The sequence below is a fragment of the Aquarana catesbeiana genome, linkage group LG05 (genome assembly GCF_042186555.1).
Source record: "Aquarana catesbeiana isolate 2022-GZ linkage group LG05, ASM4218655v1, whole genome shotgun sequence".
Classification (NCBI taxonomy): domain Eukaryota; kingdom Metazoa; phylum Chordata; class Amphibia; order Anura; family Ranidae; genus Aquarana; species Aquarana catesbeiana.
Genome location: NC_133328.1, coordinates 438,277,571 through 438,299,215, shown reverse-complemented (window position 1 = coordinate 438,299,215; position 21,645 = coordinate 438,277,571). Strand labels below are relative to the sequence as shown.

Genomic DNA, 21,645 nt, shown 5'->3' with positions numbered 1-21,645 from the left:
CCAAGAAGAGGAAGATCAGGGCTGCTCTGTGCAAAACCCCTGCACAGAGCAGATAAGTATAACATAACATGTTTGTTATATTTGCTTTAAATAAAAAAAAAAAATCTGTACAATCACCAAGTTCATTAGCTTTGTGTCTGACTCTTTGGGGTAAAGGTTATAGTCACAAATCACCATAATACTTACAGCAGCTCCCCCTTACCGAACCCTCATTGAAACATACTCTACATCACCGCCATCATTATGCACAACTGTATTAAATACAGAGCCTCCTTAGGCCTCATATGCACACTTGACGTTTTGAAAACTCTCCTAAACTCATTTCCTCCTGGCAGCAACATTTTGGCAGAAAAAATGGTTGACGCTTGAAAACACGTGTAACGCGTTTAGACGCTTCAAGCACTTGGGCGTTCATTCAGTTCATTGGCCAAAATAAGGTCTTATTCTAGCCATTGACGCTCAAGCACTATATGCACATAGTGTTAACACACATTTAGATGCAGTTACATGCATCAAGAATTTTTTTTTGCCAAAGAGCCGCTGCTCCTGGATGCACTGGCTGCGGGTTTTTATTTCTATCTTTAAAAGACCTGTGTGTGCAAGGACATAAAGGCTAAACTAGAGGGGAATTCAGAGGCAGGGAAAAAAAATGCCAAACACCCCTAAGAGCAGCAGAAAAAACATCCAATATGCATAAGGCCTTAGAGTTTACACTGCTTTTAGAAAGACCCACTCACCAGCTAAAGAAATTGCAGGTAAAGTACAGAAATATCAAGTACTGTATATTAAATGCTTACTTGCAGTGTTTTTCCTCTCTAAAAATGATTTTGTTATTTACTTGCAATGTGCTTTTGAACTTGCTAGAAAATGTGACTACTTCAGAAAGATTTGATTTTCTTAGAACAGCCCCCTCTCCCCCTCTGGAAATGTCTAAATACTTTCTGTGCTGATCCAGCTCCTCTATCCTTCACCTCTTGTTCCTAACCTTTACTGTAGCTGCTGGTGAAAAGAAGGCGGATACTATACAGAACCACTGGAGTGCAGCTCCAAGTCTGGTGGGGTACAAGTAAATAACATGCCTTAAATACACATATAATCTACGAGGAGAGCTTTGTAAGCAATGGTTTGGCGACAGGCTTCCATTATTTATTTGATGCTTTAGGCATACTATGGAGCAGGACACAACATATGCTAGCATGAAGTCAGACAGTAAACAGGTCAGTAACAACCAGACTGGAGTGGGCATGTAAATTAGAACTCTTCAATAATAAATAACGCTTAATAATGTGGTACAGATAAACCATTCAAAAAGTTAAGCCTGTGCACTTACAATAATCTAAAAAGGAACATTTAGAATCTTTTAAAAGACCAACTTTGACTTTTAAGAAGAACTCCAAGAATGTACGCACTTTTAAAACTGTGCTGGCTTATAAGGGCTTGTCCAGTAAGGTGTATGCCACCTTGTGGATTTATTTGCAATTTACACTCTTACAGAGGACTAGGAATATAGCACTCTGATAGTAGGTGCAGCTCTGCGAAACAGCAGCTTCTCTCTCTACTCAGCCCTCCGTTGTCTATTCAGAGAATACTTTGTGTTCCACAATTAGACAGGAAAAGCAGAGGGGAGTGCACAACTTCTGTGTAAGTTACCTGAAGGTCCAGTGATGAAGCATAGGGATTATAGTGATAACTATACTCCAGGTGCTCTGTAAAAGTCTAAATTGTAAATTCAAGAGAAGTCCACAAGACACCTTGTTGGACTTCACCCCCTTATAAGCCAGCACATTTTTGCATACATTTCTGGAGTTATTCTTTAAATAAAAATAAATTAAGAAAAATTTGTTTTACTTACAATTCAGATGTTCATGTGCTGACTTATATGTAGAATTACTGACGTCAAATGTGTGTTGTTCCAGATAGCAGTTTTTAGTCATGTTGCTGACATGTTCATAGAAATGGTAGTGTTGCAAGAGAGCCTCGAGTGCAGCTTTTCCAGTTAATGGCAATCCGGTCTCCTCATCATGTATGCTTGGGCACTGGAATAATGAAATCAGAACACTATAAATGTACACACAAAGTTTTGTTAATATAATATCAGCACTTTTAGGAGATACATGCCGATTTCTTTCTTTTTTTTCTTTTTTTTTTACCAGGAGAACAAAGTACAAAGTTAATCCATCTATTTGTAATGAGTGTCAGTGGAACTGATGATCATGTAAGAGGTCAATGACCCTTGCTTTGGCTCAGGTTGGGTTGTACTCTTGGGTAACAAGGGCTGAGCACAACTCTGGATTGAAAACATGCCCTTGAAAGCTAATCACAACTGTTGAAGCAAAAGAGCATCATCCTAACAGGCAATGTAAAACAATACTTTGCTTTTCACTAAAATAAAGGAGAGGAATTGTCTGAAAAATGAACATAATTTACATTTATAAGGGAGAGTACCAAACACTTGATTCATTTGTTTTTTTTTCCCGGAGCCACTTCTTCCAAAAATCATTTGCTATTTACGTAATCTTTATATAGAATGCTTTGGGTAAAACAGACCTTGTCATCATCATAATAATAATAATAATAATACAATACCAATAAAAATCTTCACTGTGTGTCGAGAGCCTGCACAAGAACACCCTTAGCAAGTGGCTTGCTAGGGGAACATTCGGAAGGCAGGAGGAGCCAGGAGAGCCAAGAAGTGGAGGATCGGGGCCGCTGTGTACAAAACAATTATGCAGAATAGGTGACTGTAAAGGGTTTTTTCATCGAAGAAAAAAAACCTTCAATCACTTTAAGCTGACCGTTAAGACAGTATAAAATATATTTATTAATTTACGTTGAATTTTAATTTAGCGCTGCACAATTTTTGCTTTAAAATTAGGCTGGCTATAGATTGTTTTTTTATTTTTTTGTTCAGCCAGACAGATACCTCCATCCACACAAAGTGGATGTGCCAATTCTCATCCCACCAGGACACTGTATTCTGACAGCAGAACCCAACTGGCTACAGCCGCTAATCCACAAAATTTTTCCAACTTACTTATTCGACAGACGTCAATCTAGTGTTCGACTCTAATTGAACAAGGACGCCCACACAAACACACACAGCGAAATTTGGCAAGTCTGTGCTAAACCGGCTGAATTTCGATCAGTCTATGGTCATCCTTAGACAGCTGTCACTAGAACAGGATTGCCCATTTAAATACTTGCCCTCCCCTCTTGTTGCTGAGACAACTAAAAAAGTTTGGATGAGCAATGACTTTCTCTACTAAAAACAATGGTCACCAGGACCAATAACGAGGGTAAATTCTTGTGGAGGTGCTAACCCTTCAATATTCTGGGAAAAAAAAAACCCTTTTGGCTTTAAATATATATTTTGACAATGCTCTTTAAAATTTAATCTAATGCAAGTTTTTTTTCTTTTTTTAATTCCTCAAAGATGAGAAAAGGCTAAACCTTTGGTCGGATATTTACTACAGTCTAAAGCTCTGTTGGGGAGATTTTCCCTAGTGTCTTGTGTTTGTAACAAGTTTTCCCAATGCTTCCTTCCACTGTCACAATTTTCCCTTAGATCCACAGTCTCAGCTGACAGAGGTTCCAATGCTTGGTCACATGAGTTTTGGAATGCATTACACTTTATAACAGCAGTGAATAACAGAATGACAAAGTATCCCAAACATGCCATAATGAAAATGCTCCTCGCTGTCTTGAGTCGGGTGGATTAACAGGTGACCATATATAACAGGTTGGTAGATCCTAGCTAATTGACTGATTGATTCTGATCAATTCTAACATTTTAATAATATGATGCTTAGAAACCCTTTGTTTAATAATTATGAGACTTCTCCTGTGGAGAGGAAGTGCCAGAAAGATGAATACGCATTTAACTTTTACCATTAAGGCCTAAAGGTAGTGTCTTATTTAATAGCCTACAGGCAAACATATACAAGAGCTACAACCAACTCTGTGATTATCAAGCAGCAAGACTAGATGTTTGCCTGCATCTGAATTTAGTTTTTAGTATCATTGTTTGGTAGTAAATCCAAAATTCCATATAAGATCTTGGCCAACTATCATCCTCCAAGGCCTGTGTACAAGTAATTCTATTCATCACTAGATTAGCCATAGCAGATTATGTGATCGGAGCAAATCAAATCGTTTTTAGGGAATTGTCACCTCAACTCTCACTTTACTAACCGAGAACACATTCCAATCCTAGTTGAGAAGAGTCATGACAACAAAGGAGCAGCACAAAAAAAATCCACTTTCTCTGGCATTACACTGTAGCAAGTCAATTATTCCATTCCAACAGACAGGCGAAGTACATTGGAATTGGCTATTGACCGATTGTCCAGCTGTTGGTTGCTGGAGATTGACCTGCGGTTGAGAATCAAAGAAAAGAGATTTTTTTTTTTTGCTTATATTGAATATTTACATTATAGGATGTTCAAATTATAACTATTAGGTTTACTTTACGTTAATTAGTAACATGATCACTTTCTATTTTCCTATGTGTGTAGCAGTGGAAATGCAAACGCTGAAATATGACTGCTTTGAAACCGCACAGAGTGCCAATGTAATGCAATTTTCTACACTGGAAAATAGCCAAAGCACAATCTCAAAAGCAAACTATTTTTAAATATGGTAATAAAAAAATTTATAATGTTCCATGTCTAATTTCCAGCTCATACTGTAGCAATTTAGTGTACTGTAAAAAATAGCTTTTTGCCTGTATACTAGAAATATAACACACATTCAGATAAAATAATTTATCAGTGCTAAAAAAAAAAAAAAAAAAAAAAAGTCCCTGTCTGCAAAATACGAAAATGTATCTGCATTTGATTTCCTGTGTCTACAGTTATCTTACAGAAAACTGTTTACTGATTTATCTAAAACACGTGTCTTTAAAGAGGTTGTAAACCTCTAAAATTAAAAAGGAGTAATGCATATCCTTCTATAGTGCAGACTAGCCTCAATCCAAAGCACTTCATGTGGGTCCTATCTGATCTCTCTTCTCTCTGCTATTGGTATAAGTCACTTCTGACAGTCCATGTTGACACCACAAAAATCCGAGAGATGGCCCCTTCCCCCCAGCACACAGAAGATGATTGCTGTTTCCCCATGAGACGGTGTAGAAGGGGGTGTGTCAATTCCCTCCACTCAGGGCTCAGATTCAACTCTGTGTCCTATGCTGTGCAGTGTGCAGCATCAGATCCCCGCCCCCCTGCCTTCTGGAAGTTAGAAAAAAAAGCTATTTAATGGTGTGTTTTAGGAGGCTGTAGTGGAGAGAAGGCTGCAGATAAACATGTACAACTTATGTAGGAGGATTTGTTTCATATTTGTTTCATATCTGTATCGTATAACCTGAGGTCAGTAACTTCAATCGGATTATGTAAGGGTTTACAAACACTTTAAGGAGGTTTTCACTTATACTTTTTATAATGTAATAGGGTGCCTTTTAACTTAATCACAGTGACTTTTTGTTTCATTCACTACAATCCCATTTGTGGAGGCCAGCCTGGTCAACAAGGACAAACAAGCCTGACGACAACCAAGTCCCACTGAAAAAAAAAATACATGCCAATTATACGGCGTGTGTGCCAAAAAACACATGACACATGGGAGTAAAACATCCAGAATGCATATCAGCTTCATGTACAATTTTCTTGTGATGTCATACAGATGAAATGGCCATCTTGATTGGTTAAATCATACATTCATAACGTTACAATTGCAAAATAATTAAGTGTATAATATGTGATAGCTAGAACATCATTACTATTCGTAGATATGGCTGCCACCCACTAACCTATATGCTTTTTGAACAAAAAATTAGCCACTCTGCAGCTGGTATAGAAAAAATAAAAGCTTTAAAAGGAGACTCACTTCCACTAAGCAGATACACCCAAATAATTTTCCTAGCTACCATCTATTACTGGATTTTTAAATGCAGACCTTCATTGCAGCTTAGGGTGAGCATAACATGGGACATTGGCATGACATGTACAGTAACAAATCCGAGGATCACTTAGGATAATTAGGCCATGCAAAGGACAACTGAGGACCGCAAAAGTGCTTCCTAACCTTAAACTGAAACTGCCATAACAGGCTAATGGAGGCTGCCATTACTGAACTGTCCTTTGAGCTCTAGCTGTCATTCTGCCACATTGACTTCAATGCCGTCGGAGTCAATGATCAGAACAAGTATAGAGAGATAGGTAGTTCTGACATATTTATGGCACTTATTATGGGACTGATTAAACATACTACAGTCAGAAACAGCCAGGCATCTAGCATTTTTCATAAAACCCATGCCACAAAAAATTTCACGGGTTGAAGCTTCTCCTTCCCATGTCAGGCAAAGGATGCTTTCCACATGTGGTGATAAACCTTATAAGATGAGCTTCAGCAAGGTGGGAATCAAAGTCTAAAAAGACCCCTCAGGATTTGGGCTTCAATAGCCAAGCTAACAAAGCCAGCAACCATAAAGAAGGATGGTACATGGGATCTTGAGAAAGAAGATCTGGACGATTCGGTAGGAGTCATGGGAAGTCTGATTATGTTTAAGCACCACACCCTCATTGGCCTTGAAGCTGCCCTCATACTTATAGAAGAGCTAACATCAAGGGTCAACCTCCTCCTGAATACTCGTGATGCTGTGAACTAAACAAAGAGCAGGACCTCAAACTGAAATGGTTGTTCCCCCACTGCAGAACGCAGATAGCTCTAATAAGGCAGAAAAATGAGGAACAGTAGGTAGACATCTTTGATGTCCACTGAATCTTGGAAGTCTCTCTGAAGCTATCACAGAACTTCCATACAGTACTTTTGAACATGTAGAAACTCATTCAAGCTCTTTGGGTTCAGAATGGGCCACATACCTTCATGTGGTTTGGGCAACATCAAAAGGTTGGAACATTAGCCATGCAATTAATCTGGTTGCGGACCAGAGGCAATGACCACCAGCGCAACAGGTCAAGTGCAGCAAACAAGGCTGCTTTGTTGTTAGTAACATTTGATGGCATAAAGCATGGAGGAGGCAAGATGGGAAACTGTAATTTGTTGACACAATGTTTTGAACACAGATTTTACAGAGATCTTGAATCCATATGGCCACAAAGACCACAAGACATCCCCCTTGTAGAATTTGGGGAGTCCCTTTACTAGCAAAAAGGTTTGTTACCCATTTTGGCAGGCTTGGGGTTCTTGGAAGTCCACTTAACCTTGGGATTTTTGAAAGAAACAAAAGGGAACCTTTTTGGTCCCTGAAGTAGATGGCTTGTCTTTGAAGGTAAAATAAGGCTATTTTCCCCCCAAATCTTCTGTAAAGATGTATCCAAGGCATTGCCAAAAAGGTGTTCACCCTCAAAAAGGATAAGTTCCAGCTGTTTCTTGCAGGGGAGCTTTGCTGCCCAGCATTTTTTTCATGCCTCCTATGGTTTGACACATGTTTTTTTTTTGCAATACGCTTGGCCCAGACAAGCAAGGCTTGATCAAACTCCATGGAAGCAATGACTGGTTGCAAGACTGCACTCACCAAATAAAATAATGCCTTAAAGCTTAAGTTCAAAATTCCACTGTTGCAGTGGAGTTGACCAGCACTGTGAGGGGTAAATGCTTGGTTAGTTTAAGGGCAGAGGAATTGGGGGAAATTACCTTATTCCTTACTCCATCATGCTCCTTGCAGTGCTGCAACTGGTCCCTCACAGCTGCCTCTTTAAGCTGTGTCTGACTTTGGTTGCATTCAGTGCGAATGGCTGCAGTTAATCCTGCACCAATGTAAAGGCAGTAGAAAAATAGGATTTTTGATTTACCGTAAAATCTGTTTCTCTGAGTTCATTGACAGATACAGCCTTCTTTATTTAAAAGCATAGGGTTCTAAACCCATGCTGCCCAGAGAGCTGACCCAGCTCTCTGTCCAAGCAGATTGAGGTTACTGAGGGGACCTTGGATACTGCACTATAGGAGGCACTTTTTCTTGTTCTTTTATATGTATTTCCACATCTGGTCTTAAACGTGAAAGCAGTACAGTGGATGGAACTTATGCTGGCCATTGATCGTTTTGTTTGAGCTAAGTAAAGAGTACAGAGGATTCCTTGGAGAGATTATTGGCACTAAGTGCAAAGGCGTATTTTACCCCCTGGGGTGGCATAATGGAGGTGAGCGGCCATTGCATGCGGTGGTGGGAGCACTAAGGATAAAGAATTTTTTTAGAAGAAGTATCACTTTGAAGGATTATCCATATATTGATTATTGGACTTTTTTTTCATTTTATACTGCATCATTTCATTTCATTTTTGTATACTGCACTATTAGTAGAAGGTTTTCACTTATTGTATTATTGTAGTGCTGTCACACTTTTTTCATTTCTATATTGTCACCTGTGGGAGCACACTAGTGACATTGGTCTTTTTTTCATTTTATTTTTGCATTATTTCATTTTATTTTGTATATTGCACTATTAGTAGAAGATTTTGGGTTTATTATATTTTATTATTGCAGCGCTGCCACACTTTTTCTATTTTTCATAGGGTTATATCGCCTCCGCAGGAGTAGGACTGGGCAGAGCAGAGTAATCATCTGTCCGATCCATCCAGAAACCAGGTCACAGAAGAAGCAGATGGGCACTTTCTTGGCCTGTCCGTGAATACAGTGAGCCTGACCTCCAAACAGACTCAGTGGCTGGCAAATACACCCGGAACTATGTAAAAAGGATGAAGCGCCACCCTAACCTGGGTAAGGTGAACGACAAGATAACGCCACCATTTTTGACACCCTGTGAGCAGAGGTGATAGCCACCAAGAGGCCACCTTCCAAGACAGAGTAAGCAGTGCAACCTCCCGAATATTTTGAAAGAGAGATTAGAGAGGCTTTTGGAGAACCAAAATCACCAATTTCAGATCCCATGGCGGTAGAAGAAACCGCACCGGTGGAAACAGACGTCTAACCCTTTGAACAAAAAAAAAGGTATGCACCAGGGAGTTCGAGACCAGGGGACGCTGAATACCACCCAGGCTGACACATGGCCCTCTATGGTACTCGAGGCCTAATCCTGCTCATCCCTCGGTAACTGGTGGTCAGAATTGGAGCCACCTAGAAAGAACGAGGAAGAATGCCCGATGACTCATACCAGGATATATGCGCTTTCCACATCCAGGAGGTAAAACCTCCTTGAAGGTAGACTCCCTAGCCATCAGCAGTGTCAGAACTGCAGCACCTGGCTTATCACAGCCAGACTGTTAAAACCAATGACTCTAAAGCAGGATGGAAGAACGGCCCTTGGGACAGTAGGTCCTCCCTGAGAGGCAGTCCACAAGGAACGTCGGCGACCAGGCGCACCCGGTCGGCATACCCAGATCAATGCGACTCCATCAGAGCCAATAGAAAGACCGGAATCCCCGCAGCCATGATCCTGTGCAAAAAAACCACAGCAGAAGTTGGAGAGGGGGAAAGGCGTAGAGCAAACGTCACCGGCCCCCTGCCAAGACGCAAACAGATCTAACTCAGGAGAGCCCCAGCGGAAACAAATCTGATGAAACATGGCCCAATGAAGGGCCCACCCCTAGCCAACTGAGGTATCCGTCTGACAGTATTCCAATCCTGGAATGCATACGTTGTAAAGGGCCGGAACGAGACGTTCTATCCACCGGAGGATACTGGCAACAGCCAGGGCCAACAGCCTTTTTGGCCTACCCTGGGGAAGGACATAAGCCACCGCCATTGTTTTGTTCGTACTGGGAGTCCCCAAAGTCGAACCGTCCATGACCCAGACCTAGTCTGATCGATTAATATCCAAATTCACTCGGTAGTGAGGATTCCACCAACGTCCAATGACCCTGAGCAGAGCTCAGTCCCAGGACATCTCCCCACCCAGACAGACTGGCATTGGTGCTCACCCTGTTCAATACAAGGGGAGAAAAGACTTTCCCTGCCCAAGAACCGGAGAGCGAAGCCACCAGACTAGTGAACCTCTGGTTTCCCGACTCAGCAGAATCTGATTGTTCAGAGACCTTGGGCATTTGTCCCATTATGCCAGGATCTCCCCAAAGGGAGCTTGTATGGAACTATGCAAATGGAATCGCCTCAAAAAAGGTGGATACCATCAGACCCAACACCCACATGCAGATCTGCAGAGGAGCCCATCTGCCGGAACGTAAAAGAAAAATGCAGCATGCAACTTCTGGAGTCTGTCCAGGGGAAGAAACACACTGGCCAGAGCTGAAGCCCTGTCAGGTTTAGATAAGCCAACGTTCTGGCAGGACCAAAGCTGACTTCCGATAGTATAGACGCCAACTGAAATCAGTGAAGGTCTGTATAGGGACTACGTTGCTCCTCGGGGTAATCGAGAAGTCGGAGAAGAAGATCGTGAACACTGGAGGAGTGGTGACCAGATCAAAGGGCAACACCATGCGCTGATAATGCTCCGCACCCACAGCAAAAAGGAGAAAGTGTTGGAGTCGGGCACATAACAGAATGCGTAAGTAAGCAATCGTGATGGCGTAGAATTCCGTGTGGACGGACTCCACCCTGAACTTCTGTACCCACACAAGGCAGGTCAGGACCTTGAGGTCCAGAATTAGATGTACCATGCCCTCCATCTTTTAGACTGTGAACAGGTTTGAATAAAACCCCTGAAACTGTTTCCAGTACAGGAACCAGAACAATCACACTCTGCAGCAATGGGGCTTGCACAGCCCCCGGCAGAGAACAGCAAGCAGTCTGGTGATAGACGTCCATTGGAAGCAAAAAACAAATTTTTTGGAGGAACATAGCCTGAAAATTATTTTGTAACCGGACAAACTCAAGACGCCACATGATGTCATTCAGGGTAGCCCCCAAAATACATGTCTAAGCACCACTGAGGAAACAGAGACTCAGCAACCAAGGGAACTGCGGCCAAGAGGCAAAATGCACAAACTGCAGCGCCTACACCAACAGGTCTGCCAAAGCAGCAAATGCAGGGGTGTTCTGCTCCCCCTCCAGGTATGTCAACAGGACCCTAATGCCAGGTAGACACAACCGGACTTTCTGGAAGAAAAGGTCTGACGGAATAATTTCATCGGATATTCCGATCGTGTGTGGGCTTCATCTGACTTTTTTTTCAAAAATTCTGACGGACCTAGAAATAGAACATGTTTTAAATCTTTCCGACGGAATCAATTCTTATCGGGAAAACCGTTCGTCTGTATGCTATTCCAACGGACCAAAAATGACGCAAGGGCAGCTATTGGCTACTGAACTTCCTTTTTCTAGTCCCGTCATACTTCATCGCGTTCTAAACATACGGACTTTGCTGTGATCGTAGGCAAGTCCGTTTCAGCGGAACTCTGTCAGAAAGACCATCAGAGTTTATTCTGATGGAAAAACCGGTCGTGTGTACACGGCATTAGAAGCCAGAGATTCCTCTATTGAAACCATGGTTGCCTTGAGTAGCCTAGAGACAGGGGGGTCCACTACTGGTGGAACAGTCCCCTTCTGAGGGAGGGACTCCCCAAAGGGGTACCTTACAGCAAGCGTTTTTGGAAAAACAAAAGGGCACTTTGGACACTCCCAGTCTTCATAGACAAATTTGTCAAAATAAGAGGGAGAAGGGAATGCTTTTGCCGCGCAAGATGGCTTATCCAAAGGGGTACCAGCCCTCCGCCGCAACCACTGCTGCATCCCCCATTTTGAAAGGTTCCCGCACAGATGTAATAAGCGCAACAACCAGCGCCCCTTCGTGCACTTCTGCAGTCATCCTTACTCCCTGACAGGATAGGGAGCATGGCCACCAGCCCGCAAGGTGGGCCATGTTCGTGGCAGCAGAGCCAGATAGGACTGTTTGACAGAGGAGGTAGTGGAGGTCAGGGGTGCCCTATATTAGGCTATATGCCTAAGCGCTACCCCAAAAAACTCAAGTCCACATAGGGGATGTCAACCGGGGCCCCTCACAGGGGGCACAGACTGGGGTGCCTCACAGGAGTGCCGACCCCCCCCAGCGCCACACCTCTGGAGAGGTGTGGCCACAAGGCCTACCAGGCCGCCAAAGCTGCGGCCCAGACCGATCCTGAACCCTGAACGGACACTCGATCGGTAGGCCGAAAAGCCGCAGCCTAAATTTTCGGATGACAGCTGCAGTGCGCGGCACGCGAGGGGACCGGACCAATCCAAGCTAGTAGGCCGAAAAGTCGCGGCCTAAATTTGCAGCCGCCGGCCGCTAGTGCGTGGCCCGTGGGAGGGACCAGACTGATCCTAGCTGGTAGGCCGCAAAGCCGCGGCCTAAATTACGGGAGCAGGACACCCGATCGCCCGCCTTCCAGGCCCAACCACCAGATACCCCCCCAATACAACCCTGGGGGTGGAAAAAAGGCGAATCGTGTGTCCAAAAAGCCCCTAGGCCTGAAGCCTGGTCCTCACCCAGGAGGGGGGGGTGGAGGAGACCCTGGAGGGACCGACCACCCCATGGAGTACCCGCACCCCATATCACTCCAGGGAAGGAGAGGAGGGGACTACTTACCTCTCCAGCGAAATGCGTGGGTAACGCTCCCGGACAGATCCTCCTCATCACCGAAGTGGGGGGCTGGCGGCCATGAGGAACGCTGCGACACAGGCTGAGACCTGGTCGTATGCGACCTCGCGAGACGTTTAACTCGCAGGGCTGGCCTCTGTCCAGTGGGGCTATGTCGCGGCCGACCTAGCATGTAGCTGCGGTCTGCACATACACGCTGGCCAGACTGGGGTAACCACTGTATCAAGTGTCCAGCCCGTCGCCCAGCCAGGCAGTTGATTATAGATCTCACCGGAAAAAAAAATCAAGAAAAAGAGAAAATAACAAACAACAAAAATTCCCAGGACTAGAGATTCCAGCAGGGAACTAGGTCCTTACACCTGATTAGGCAGAAAAAAAAACAGAATACCTAGAGCAGAGAGGGGGTTATATACTGACTGAGGACAGCCCATGGACGTGGCCAGGTGTTTTGTTCTGACTAGTCTTACTCCTGCGGAAGCGTTATAACCCTATGGTTCTGAATAAAGAAGACTGTGCCTGTCAATGAACGAATGAGAAATTCTTCTTTGACACAAAAGTTCCTGGAGGAGAGAGCTCCATAAAGGCATAAGTAGGAAACCAGATGCTGTCTCAGAACCGGAGTTGGCCTATTGTACCAGACATGAGTTAGGATAAAGACCGTACCCATAAGTGATGTGATGTTTAAGTACCCCAGGTCCAAGTCCCCTATGACTCCACCATGCTGGGTGTGTGTGTGTGTGAGGGGGGTTAGCTTACCAGTGTCTCACCACCTGGAGGCCAGAGGCTGTTGCAAATGCAGCCTGTGCTGCTATTCTTGGAGCTGTTTAGGGTGCGTCCATCCTGATCAGAATGCCTAAAGGAAAAGATCTCAAAATGCACATGCACCGTGCATCCCAACTGTGTCTGTGCTGTAGCACTGGCAGACTGGCCACGTGTCCAGACACAGGGGTGGGCCATGCCTGCGCAATGGGCAGAGGCCTTTCCACTCTTATGGCTGGGTGGTGGGCGTACTTCTGGCCCCAACTCTACACAGACTGGCCCAGAAAAAGACCCCAAGAGCCTATTGAAACTATGGCATCCACTAGCAGTGCTGTTAAACCATTGCTTTGCACATGTCCTGTGCCTATAGCCCCATAGCTGGATATCTGCTGTGGGAATGCAAGGCACTGTGTGCCTGTGATTACTAGTCTTGAGATTTGGAGATTTCACTACTGAGCTGCTTACTGATCTTACAGCTGGAGAAAAAGGTTCTGAAGAAGAAGGTACTCCTTCGAAAAGCATCAACCAGCAGTGGCCCTGATGTCCTCTCCTTTGCCATCTGGAGACTGTCCATTTCAGGACTGATAGCCATGATTAGGTGGCTTTTACAAGCATTATTTCTCCACATGTTTGTGAGTAATTTTTTTTTTTTTTATCAATACATTTACTTGGGATAATGCACAAGGCCGGTGCACCCTCTTTTCTTTACTTTTTTTGTGACTATTAGGATATCCCTATCCTGGAGGGCAGCAAGGCCTGAGAAATTATCCCTTGAACAATAGACCACCCGGACATCACACTAATGCGCCAGAGTGTTTGTGTGCTGTTATGGAGAAAAAGCTGTACCTGAGGACCTGCAGACAGCACAGATCCCCAGAATGAATGAAGCAGGAAGGGTTTTATCTCCACCTCTCCTGATATTTCTCAATCAATCAATAACCCAGCAATCACCAGACTGTCAGGTATCGGGGCAGCTCTGACATTAAGAAGCAGAGTTCTGGCATCTATCAAGGTGACTAGCCACATACAAACACACTGTAAAACAAGGCATGGAAACACCAGTAGTTAAGAAATGGTCAGCTGTAGGGAGAGCACAGGCAATACTCATGGACCAGTCTTTTGCCCTCTGCTTGCCTGCTTTATGCACAGCTTCCACACCTCAGGTCCTCCGAGTCTTCAGCATTTTTTAGTACAAAGCAGTATTCTCATACAGTGTTAACAGATTATAAAGTAATAATAAAAAGCTAAACAAAAATAGTAATAATCATTATTATTTGTATTATGGTGCTCCATAAAGAAAAGCCTGTTTGACAGCAATGTATGGGCAAGAAATCATCTCAAGAAGTAGTTATAGAATAGAAAATACAGTGGTGATTGGTATTGAGTGAAAGCCTATAGTTGTGATCGGTATTCTGTTATTCTTGCAGTGAAAAGCATGCTTGAAATTTCTATGCCCTTCTTATATGCTTTACTGAGTCCTGCCAAAAATAACATTAGCAATATAATTAAGAATTAGATAACACACGTTCCACTACTTAGGGTGGTGTACAAATGCAGACTAAGCGATCTCTGTTGCAAGGAAATGTAAATCAAGAAAGTGAAAAAGCTCAAACTTTGCATAGCTATTAAAGGAAATATCAACATAAGCAGTTTTCGTGCCTGACTGCTAAAAGACAAACACTGAATCGCTGGATGTGTGTAATTGAAGCTTGGAGAGAAACAACTTTGACAGAACAGCTCCTTATTAACAACGAAGAGTCCTGTCTTCATGTGGAAATGGCAAACAATTTATGTGATGGCTTTGTAGGTACTAAGAAATACAAATTGCACAGATAACCATATGGCATTTCACTGAATGGAATGAAAAATAATTTACAATGTAGCCATTTATTGGTATAAAGTGACCTAAATTACTTTCCAATACAGAATTTTACATAAATTTTCATTTTTTGAGTCAGCAATGATTGATCTGGGCCTTTCTTGGTAGGGCTTCCAAATCACCCAGCAACCCTGAAAGTTGTGTTTGATGAAATGAAAACTTTAAAACCATTTATTTAATAGGAGTGAGAAAGTCATTCTTACACTGCTAAATTCAATAAGCCAAACATACACTATATTACCAAAAGTATTGGGATGCCTGCATTTACACTCACATGAACTTTAATAGCATCTCAGTCTTAGTCCATAGGGTTCAATATTGAGTTGGCCCACCCTTTGCAGCTATAACAGTTTCAACTCTTCTGGGAAGGCTGTCCACAAGGTTTAGGAGTGTGTCTATGGGAATGTTTGGCCATTCTTTCAGGAGCGCATTTGTGAGGTCAGTCACTGACATGAACGAGGCCCGGCTCACAGTCTCTGCTCTAATTCATCCCAAAGGTGTTCTTTTAGGTTGAGGTCTCTACGGACTAAGACTGGTATGTCATTAAAGTTCATGTGCGTGCAAAGGCAGGTGTAACAAATACTTTTGGTAATAAAGTGTATTTTTGTGAGAAAAATCTAAGCGGCTTTACACCATCATCAGGTGGCTTCAAGGATGCTCTCAAAGTGCTTCTAGTAAGAGTAGTCAGCTCTGCCAAAACAGCAACCCCCCTGCAGATCTTATAACAAAAACCCAAGCAGCACAAGTCCCTACATTTGACTTGAAATCAGCCTCTTGCAATGCTCTGTACAGAAGAGCTCAGATTGAGAAAGGGAGAAGCAGTGCAATGAGTTAGTTAATTGTGCTGTAAGTTCTCATCTACTAATAAAGAATGTGACAGAGAGATGAACTCATCAGTCTGCTGCTAACTTCTTTCATTGCTCAGTCACAGAGTATGAGATGGGAGGAGACTGATAAGTGTTACTTTACTGCAGCAGAGAAAAATCATGTCCCCTCTTCTGCCAGAAAGGGCTGTGTGGCAGAATTGTAAAGACCTCAAGCTTTGTTCACACAGGTGTACTACAGCATATGCCCATGCGAGGGAAATGTTTACCTACATGGGGATGCACAGGTGTTTCGTGCACCCCCATGAAGGCAGTCACATTCATGTCAATCTAGAAGTAGCAGCTGCACGGACACAGCCACTGCACCTCATTTGAAAGCCGTGCGGATGCAGGGCCCAGAACACAGACAATGTGCACTCGGGGCGGTGCATCTGCTTAGTTGTCGAATTGGGAGCAGCAGCTGTGTTTATGTAGCTGCTGTATCCCCTTTGACATGAAGGTGACCGCCTGCACAAGGACACACAGAACACCTGACCATCCTAGTGTGGATAACCCCTTGCACAGGCGTACCCTTATAGTATGCCCATGTGAACAAGGCCTTAAAGTGGAGTTCCACCCAAAAATAGAACTTCCACTTTAAAAGGGAGGTGACCCCTGACATGCCACATTTGGCATGTCATTTTTTTGGGGGGTGAGCCGGTACCCTCTTTTCAGAGGGTCCCAGGTCCTACTTCTTCCTGGAGCACCGTGGCACCAGGAGGGAGATCACCTCTGCCCCCTTCCTCTCGGCAATCAACTGGGACAAGTCACAGGTCCCAGATGATCGCCCGGCCAGTCATGGCGCGGGTCGCGCATGCGCAGTGGTTATCCGGCTGTGAAGCCACAACCGGGCTCCCACACTTACAATGCCGGCGCTGCAGAGAGGAGGGGGAGATGAGCGGGGCTTCTCTCCCCCACACTGCTGGACCCTAGGACAGGTAAGTGTCCGAATATTAAAAGTCAGCAGCTGCAGTATTTGTAGCCGCTGACTTTTATTTATTTATTTATTTTTTTAGCAGAACTTTTTTTTTTAGCAGAAATAAGAATCATTTAACATGTAAAACAGCTCACATATATTTATTACAACTGTGTATTAAGCCTTTTGCTTGCAGTTCAGTTTAAAGCAGGGGTCTCCAAACTTTTTAAACAGAGGGCAAGTTTATTGTTCTTCAGACTTTATGGGGGCCAGACTGTGACCAGTGGGTGTAGAAAAAAAAGTCGGAATAAACAATGCCCAATCTTTGGTATTAGGGGGAAGAATAGTGCCCCATAACTGTTGTCAGTGGGAGGAACAGTGTTCCATTGTTAGTTTTCAGTGGGAGGAATAGTGCTCCACTGTAGGTGTCAGTGGGAGGAATAGTGTCCTATCATTAGTGCCAGTGGGATGAATAGTACCCCATTGTTGGTGTTAAAGGGAGGTATAGTGCCCCATCCTTGGTGTCAATGGGAGGAAAATTGCCCCATCATCGGTGTCAGTGGGAGGAACAATGCCCAATTGCTGGTGTCAGTGGGAGGAATTATGCCCTATTGTTCATTTGTGTCCGTTAGTGCCCCAAGGGCAGGAAAAAGGCAAGGAAAGAGCCGCATGTGGTGCCCGGGCCACAGTTTGGAGACCACTGATTTAAAGTAAAGGGATCACATGAGAATTACGGGGCATTCAATAAACATCTGACCCGCTGGTTTCAATGTTTTCTCTGTCAAGCAATTCTGTAAGCCCTGATTCATCGCAAAAGAATATGCGTATTTACCTTTCTGGTAGATAGACAGAGAAGTTCAGATGTGCTTTCAGTGTTGCAGCCACTGGCAAAGTCTTCAATGTTTAAAACCTCCCTTCTGATAGTGTCAAGTGTCTGCATCTCCCTGGAAAGTCCTGTGGTTCTTCCAGCTAGGCACTGCCAAATCCTGTAGTGCTTCAGTGGGGGGAGGGGGGGGGGCACAGACATTTGACACTCCCAGAGGGACTGCATGTTGAAGGAGCTGCTACAGACTGCAGTGCTGGAAGTCAGAAGAGTGCAGACTCACCAACCGCCAGAGAGGTAAGTATTCATATTCTTCTTTGTCAGGGAACCAGAGTTACATTTTGCAGGGGAAGCAAGTCTGTTTAGAGATTTGTGCTGCTTTTATATTCATAGAGTAATTTCTTTACTTCATGATACATGTATATTACAGATACACACCTAATTAACAGAAAGGAGACAGAACTAAGCACAGCAGCTGAATTCAGCTGTTGATTTTCTAACTCGGGTCAGAAAATTAAAGCCAATTATTTCAACAGTTGCTATGGGCAACAACTTTATTTTGTAATACTTCTGCTTTCCATGAATCTGCATGTGTTCCAGCCAGTTCTGCACTGCAGGACTTTCATCTGCTTCTTGTAACAAACAAGCTGTGTGTGTTTGTTAAATTAAGTACTAAATAAAAATTGCAACAATAGAAACTGAATAATGTGGATAAAATGGTTTAATTAGACAGTGCGCAATTCAATTTTCAGCATAATAATCAAAATGGTGTACAGACATTAAGTATTTATATAAAGGTATTCTTTGATTTGTAAGGGCAATAAATACATGGGTAAATAAATAAAGATTTACAAACCTGAAGAGTGAACTCACTGGCATCTTCTGCATTTTTCGACAATGGAATAACCAGCATATTTTGAAGAATGAAGGCAGCCTGGAAACAACAACAAGATCTCAACATTGCCATCTAGCGGAAACTGTGATCAGCTGCAACCAAGCACATTAATGTACTTCTAATCTGAGACATGCATATACCATATACAAGGTAGAAGACAGAACATCAAGATAACTCACCAGTTAATCTTGTATTCATTTTCTAATAAAATCGCCTCCTGAATATTTGTTTTCTTCATTTCATTTCTATGCCGTCACATGACGACAAAGCTCCGGTTGTTCTCTGTACTGTGAAGGGTCCTACAATGGTGCTGAATATCCTGTAGCTATGGCGCTATTCTGCTAGTGTCCACAGCTCCCTGGTTTGTTGAAGTGTTGTCAGCCAGGAGAAGAATTCCCACCCACCATTTACAGAGAGATTGGAGTGAGCCGGAGATTTGCCATCATATGATTGCATAAAAAAAAACATGGGAAAAAACTCTTAGACTAGATGAATAAAATGGTACTACACATGGAAAAAAACAGTTACTAATACAAAAAAGACTATACTGCAGATGATGTACAATCACTAATCCATCTCCTTTAGAGCTACCAAAACTATGTAGTAGATGCCTGCCTAAGCAATCCACTTAACTTTTGAATCTAGTTAGATAGGCTCTTACACTTTTTATTGGTAGACCTAAAGAAAATTGTTCAAATCAGATTACGTAGTGTATATGGCCATCTTAAAACTGACTCCCTAGACTAAAGTTTTCTGCAATTTCACTGCACAAAACAAGTTAACCGATTAAGGTAACCTCAATGGGAATAGAGAAAGTTGCAGGCCAATGGCTTCAGATCATATTCAACTTTATTAAACCAGGACATAGCACTCTCTAACAGTTCATCCAATTATGGCTTTGTGATGAGGCCTGCATTGGGTGAAATGTTAGAGGGGCAGTCCGACCTAGGCAGAGATAGTTTTAAATTGATTGTAAAGGCAGAAGGTTTTTTATATTAATGCATTCTATACATTAAGATAAAAAAACCTTCTGTGTGCAGCAGCCCCCCTCAGACCCCCCAATACTTACCTGAGCCCATCTAGATACAGCGATGTTGCACGAGAAACTTGGCTGTCCGGGACTCCCCTTCATATTGGCTAAGACAACAGTGCGTCGCTATTGGCTTCTGCCAAACAAAGTCAGAGAGCCAATAAGGAGAGAAGGGGGCAGGACAGGGCCGGGTCGCGGCCCCATGTCTGAATGGACACAGGGAGCTGCGGCTCAGCTCAGGTGCCCCCATAGCAAGCTGCTTCCTGGAGGGGCACACAACAAACGGGAGGGGCCAGGAGTAATGAAGAGGGACCCCGAGAAGAGGAGGATCTGGGCTGTTCTGTGCTAAACCGTTACACAGAGCAGGAAAGTATAACATGGGTTTTTTTTTTCCCATTTAAAATAAACAAGACTTTAGTATCACTTTAATAAAATAGGATGTTATCCAACGTCATCAGTAGGCCACTTCCTGCTGCCCTAATGAATTCATAGAGCGACCTTTGGTCAGCACCTACAGTTTCAGAGAAGATGAGATTTTCATACAGGCTTGGAGCCATGGCATCCATCAACATGATTAAGATAACCTTCTATCAACATTTTACTTTATTTCAAAGTGTTGATAGAAACTGTTGGTGGAAGGTCATTTATATACTCAAAAGCTGGTTGAAAGTGATTAAAATTGCTTGAAAATTATGCAAGTCGTACAAACTATGACATTCTGTGGCATTTTGGTGGCTATTAATCAGCTTTCAGCTACAATTGTTTTCTCTTTCCAGAGACGAAAAGATCAAAAATGGGTTGCATAGCAATGGAAACCCCCTTAATAACAATCTAAAGAAATTTTTAACCATTTATAGTCCAGTTAACAATTTGCTTAAAAACAGAAAATGATGGTTGTCAGCACTTGGTAGTCAGCCCAGACTGTGCTTTTGAGTGCTGACGTTCATTGCCTCTCCTAGGTAAACATTTGGAGAGGTTGGTAAGCACACAGGGAAGCATCTTAGAAAATATATACCAAGAGTATGCAAATTGATTGAGCTCAGTTGGATACAGACAGGCAACCTTGACCTAGCAGCTTGGAAAACTTGGTTAATGACCCCTTATATAAGATGATGCATGAAGCCAGGGGGATGTCCAAAAAAATGTGTTAGAATATGGACTAGATGGGTGTAATCTCCTGAAACGGTGGCAGATTGCTCTAAATGAGGGAGAGATGGTAACGTGTATAAAACAGACGTGTTGTTGATACACTGTGTATGATTGCTTCTTTGCGGCATTGGAGTATAGTAGAATATTATTGCCATTGTGTTGTCATAGAATAGGGGGTTGTAGTTCACGCCTTAATGTTCCTTTTGTTTTTTCTTTTCTTTATCTTTTGTTATAGTTTAAACAAAAGTGTAATTCTGCGCTGAAGTGAAACGAGTTATCAAAGAGCTGCAACTATATATCACCCGAATACCAATACGAATGTGAAAAATAGGATTTTTATAACTGCTTACCTGTAAAATCCTTTTCTTGGAGTACATCACGGGACACAGAGGCTCACAGTAATTACTAAGTGGGTTATATCTCACCTTCAGGTGCTGGACACTGGTGTAATCAATTAGACAGGAAGTTTCCTCCCTATATAACCCCTCCCCTACAGGGAGTACCTCAGTTTTTGTAGAAAAGCAATAAGTGTCCCACAAGAGAGGCGGGAGCTCTGTGTCCCGTGATGTACTCCAAGAAAAGGATTTTACAGGTAAGCTGCAATAAAAATCCTATTTTCTTTATCGTACATCACAGGACACAGAGGCTCATAGTAATTACTAAGTGGGATGTCCTAAAGCAATGCCTACTGAGGGGAGGGAGACACAAATAAACGCAGACCGCCATCAGACGTGAGGACCTATACTGCTGCCTGCAGTACACTGCGCCAAAAGCGGCATCCTCTTGCAGTCTTACATTCACCTGATAGAAATTAGTGAACGTATGTATA

General features: G+C 43.1%; 1 protein-coding gene across 3 annotated transcripts in view; it reads right to left on the bottom strand.

Moving 5' to 3' along the window:
* RTTN (rotatin) overlaps nt 1–21,645 on the bottom strand; it is a 372,765-nt gene that overhangs the window by 91,091 nt on the left and 260,029 nt on the right. For all 3 annotated transcript variants that reach the window (XM_073631267.1, XM_073631266.1, XM_073631268.1), the window contains exons 33-34: nt 18,599–18,676; nt 1,853–2,036 (exon numbers count right to left, since the gene is read on the bottom strand). In XM_073631267.1, coding sequence (XP_073487368.1) covers nt 1,853–2,036; nt 18,599–18,676 — 262 coding nt within the window. The remainder of the gene's footprint in view (nt 1–1,852; nt 2,037–18,598; nt 18,677–21,645) is intronic.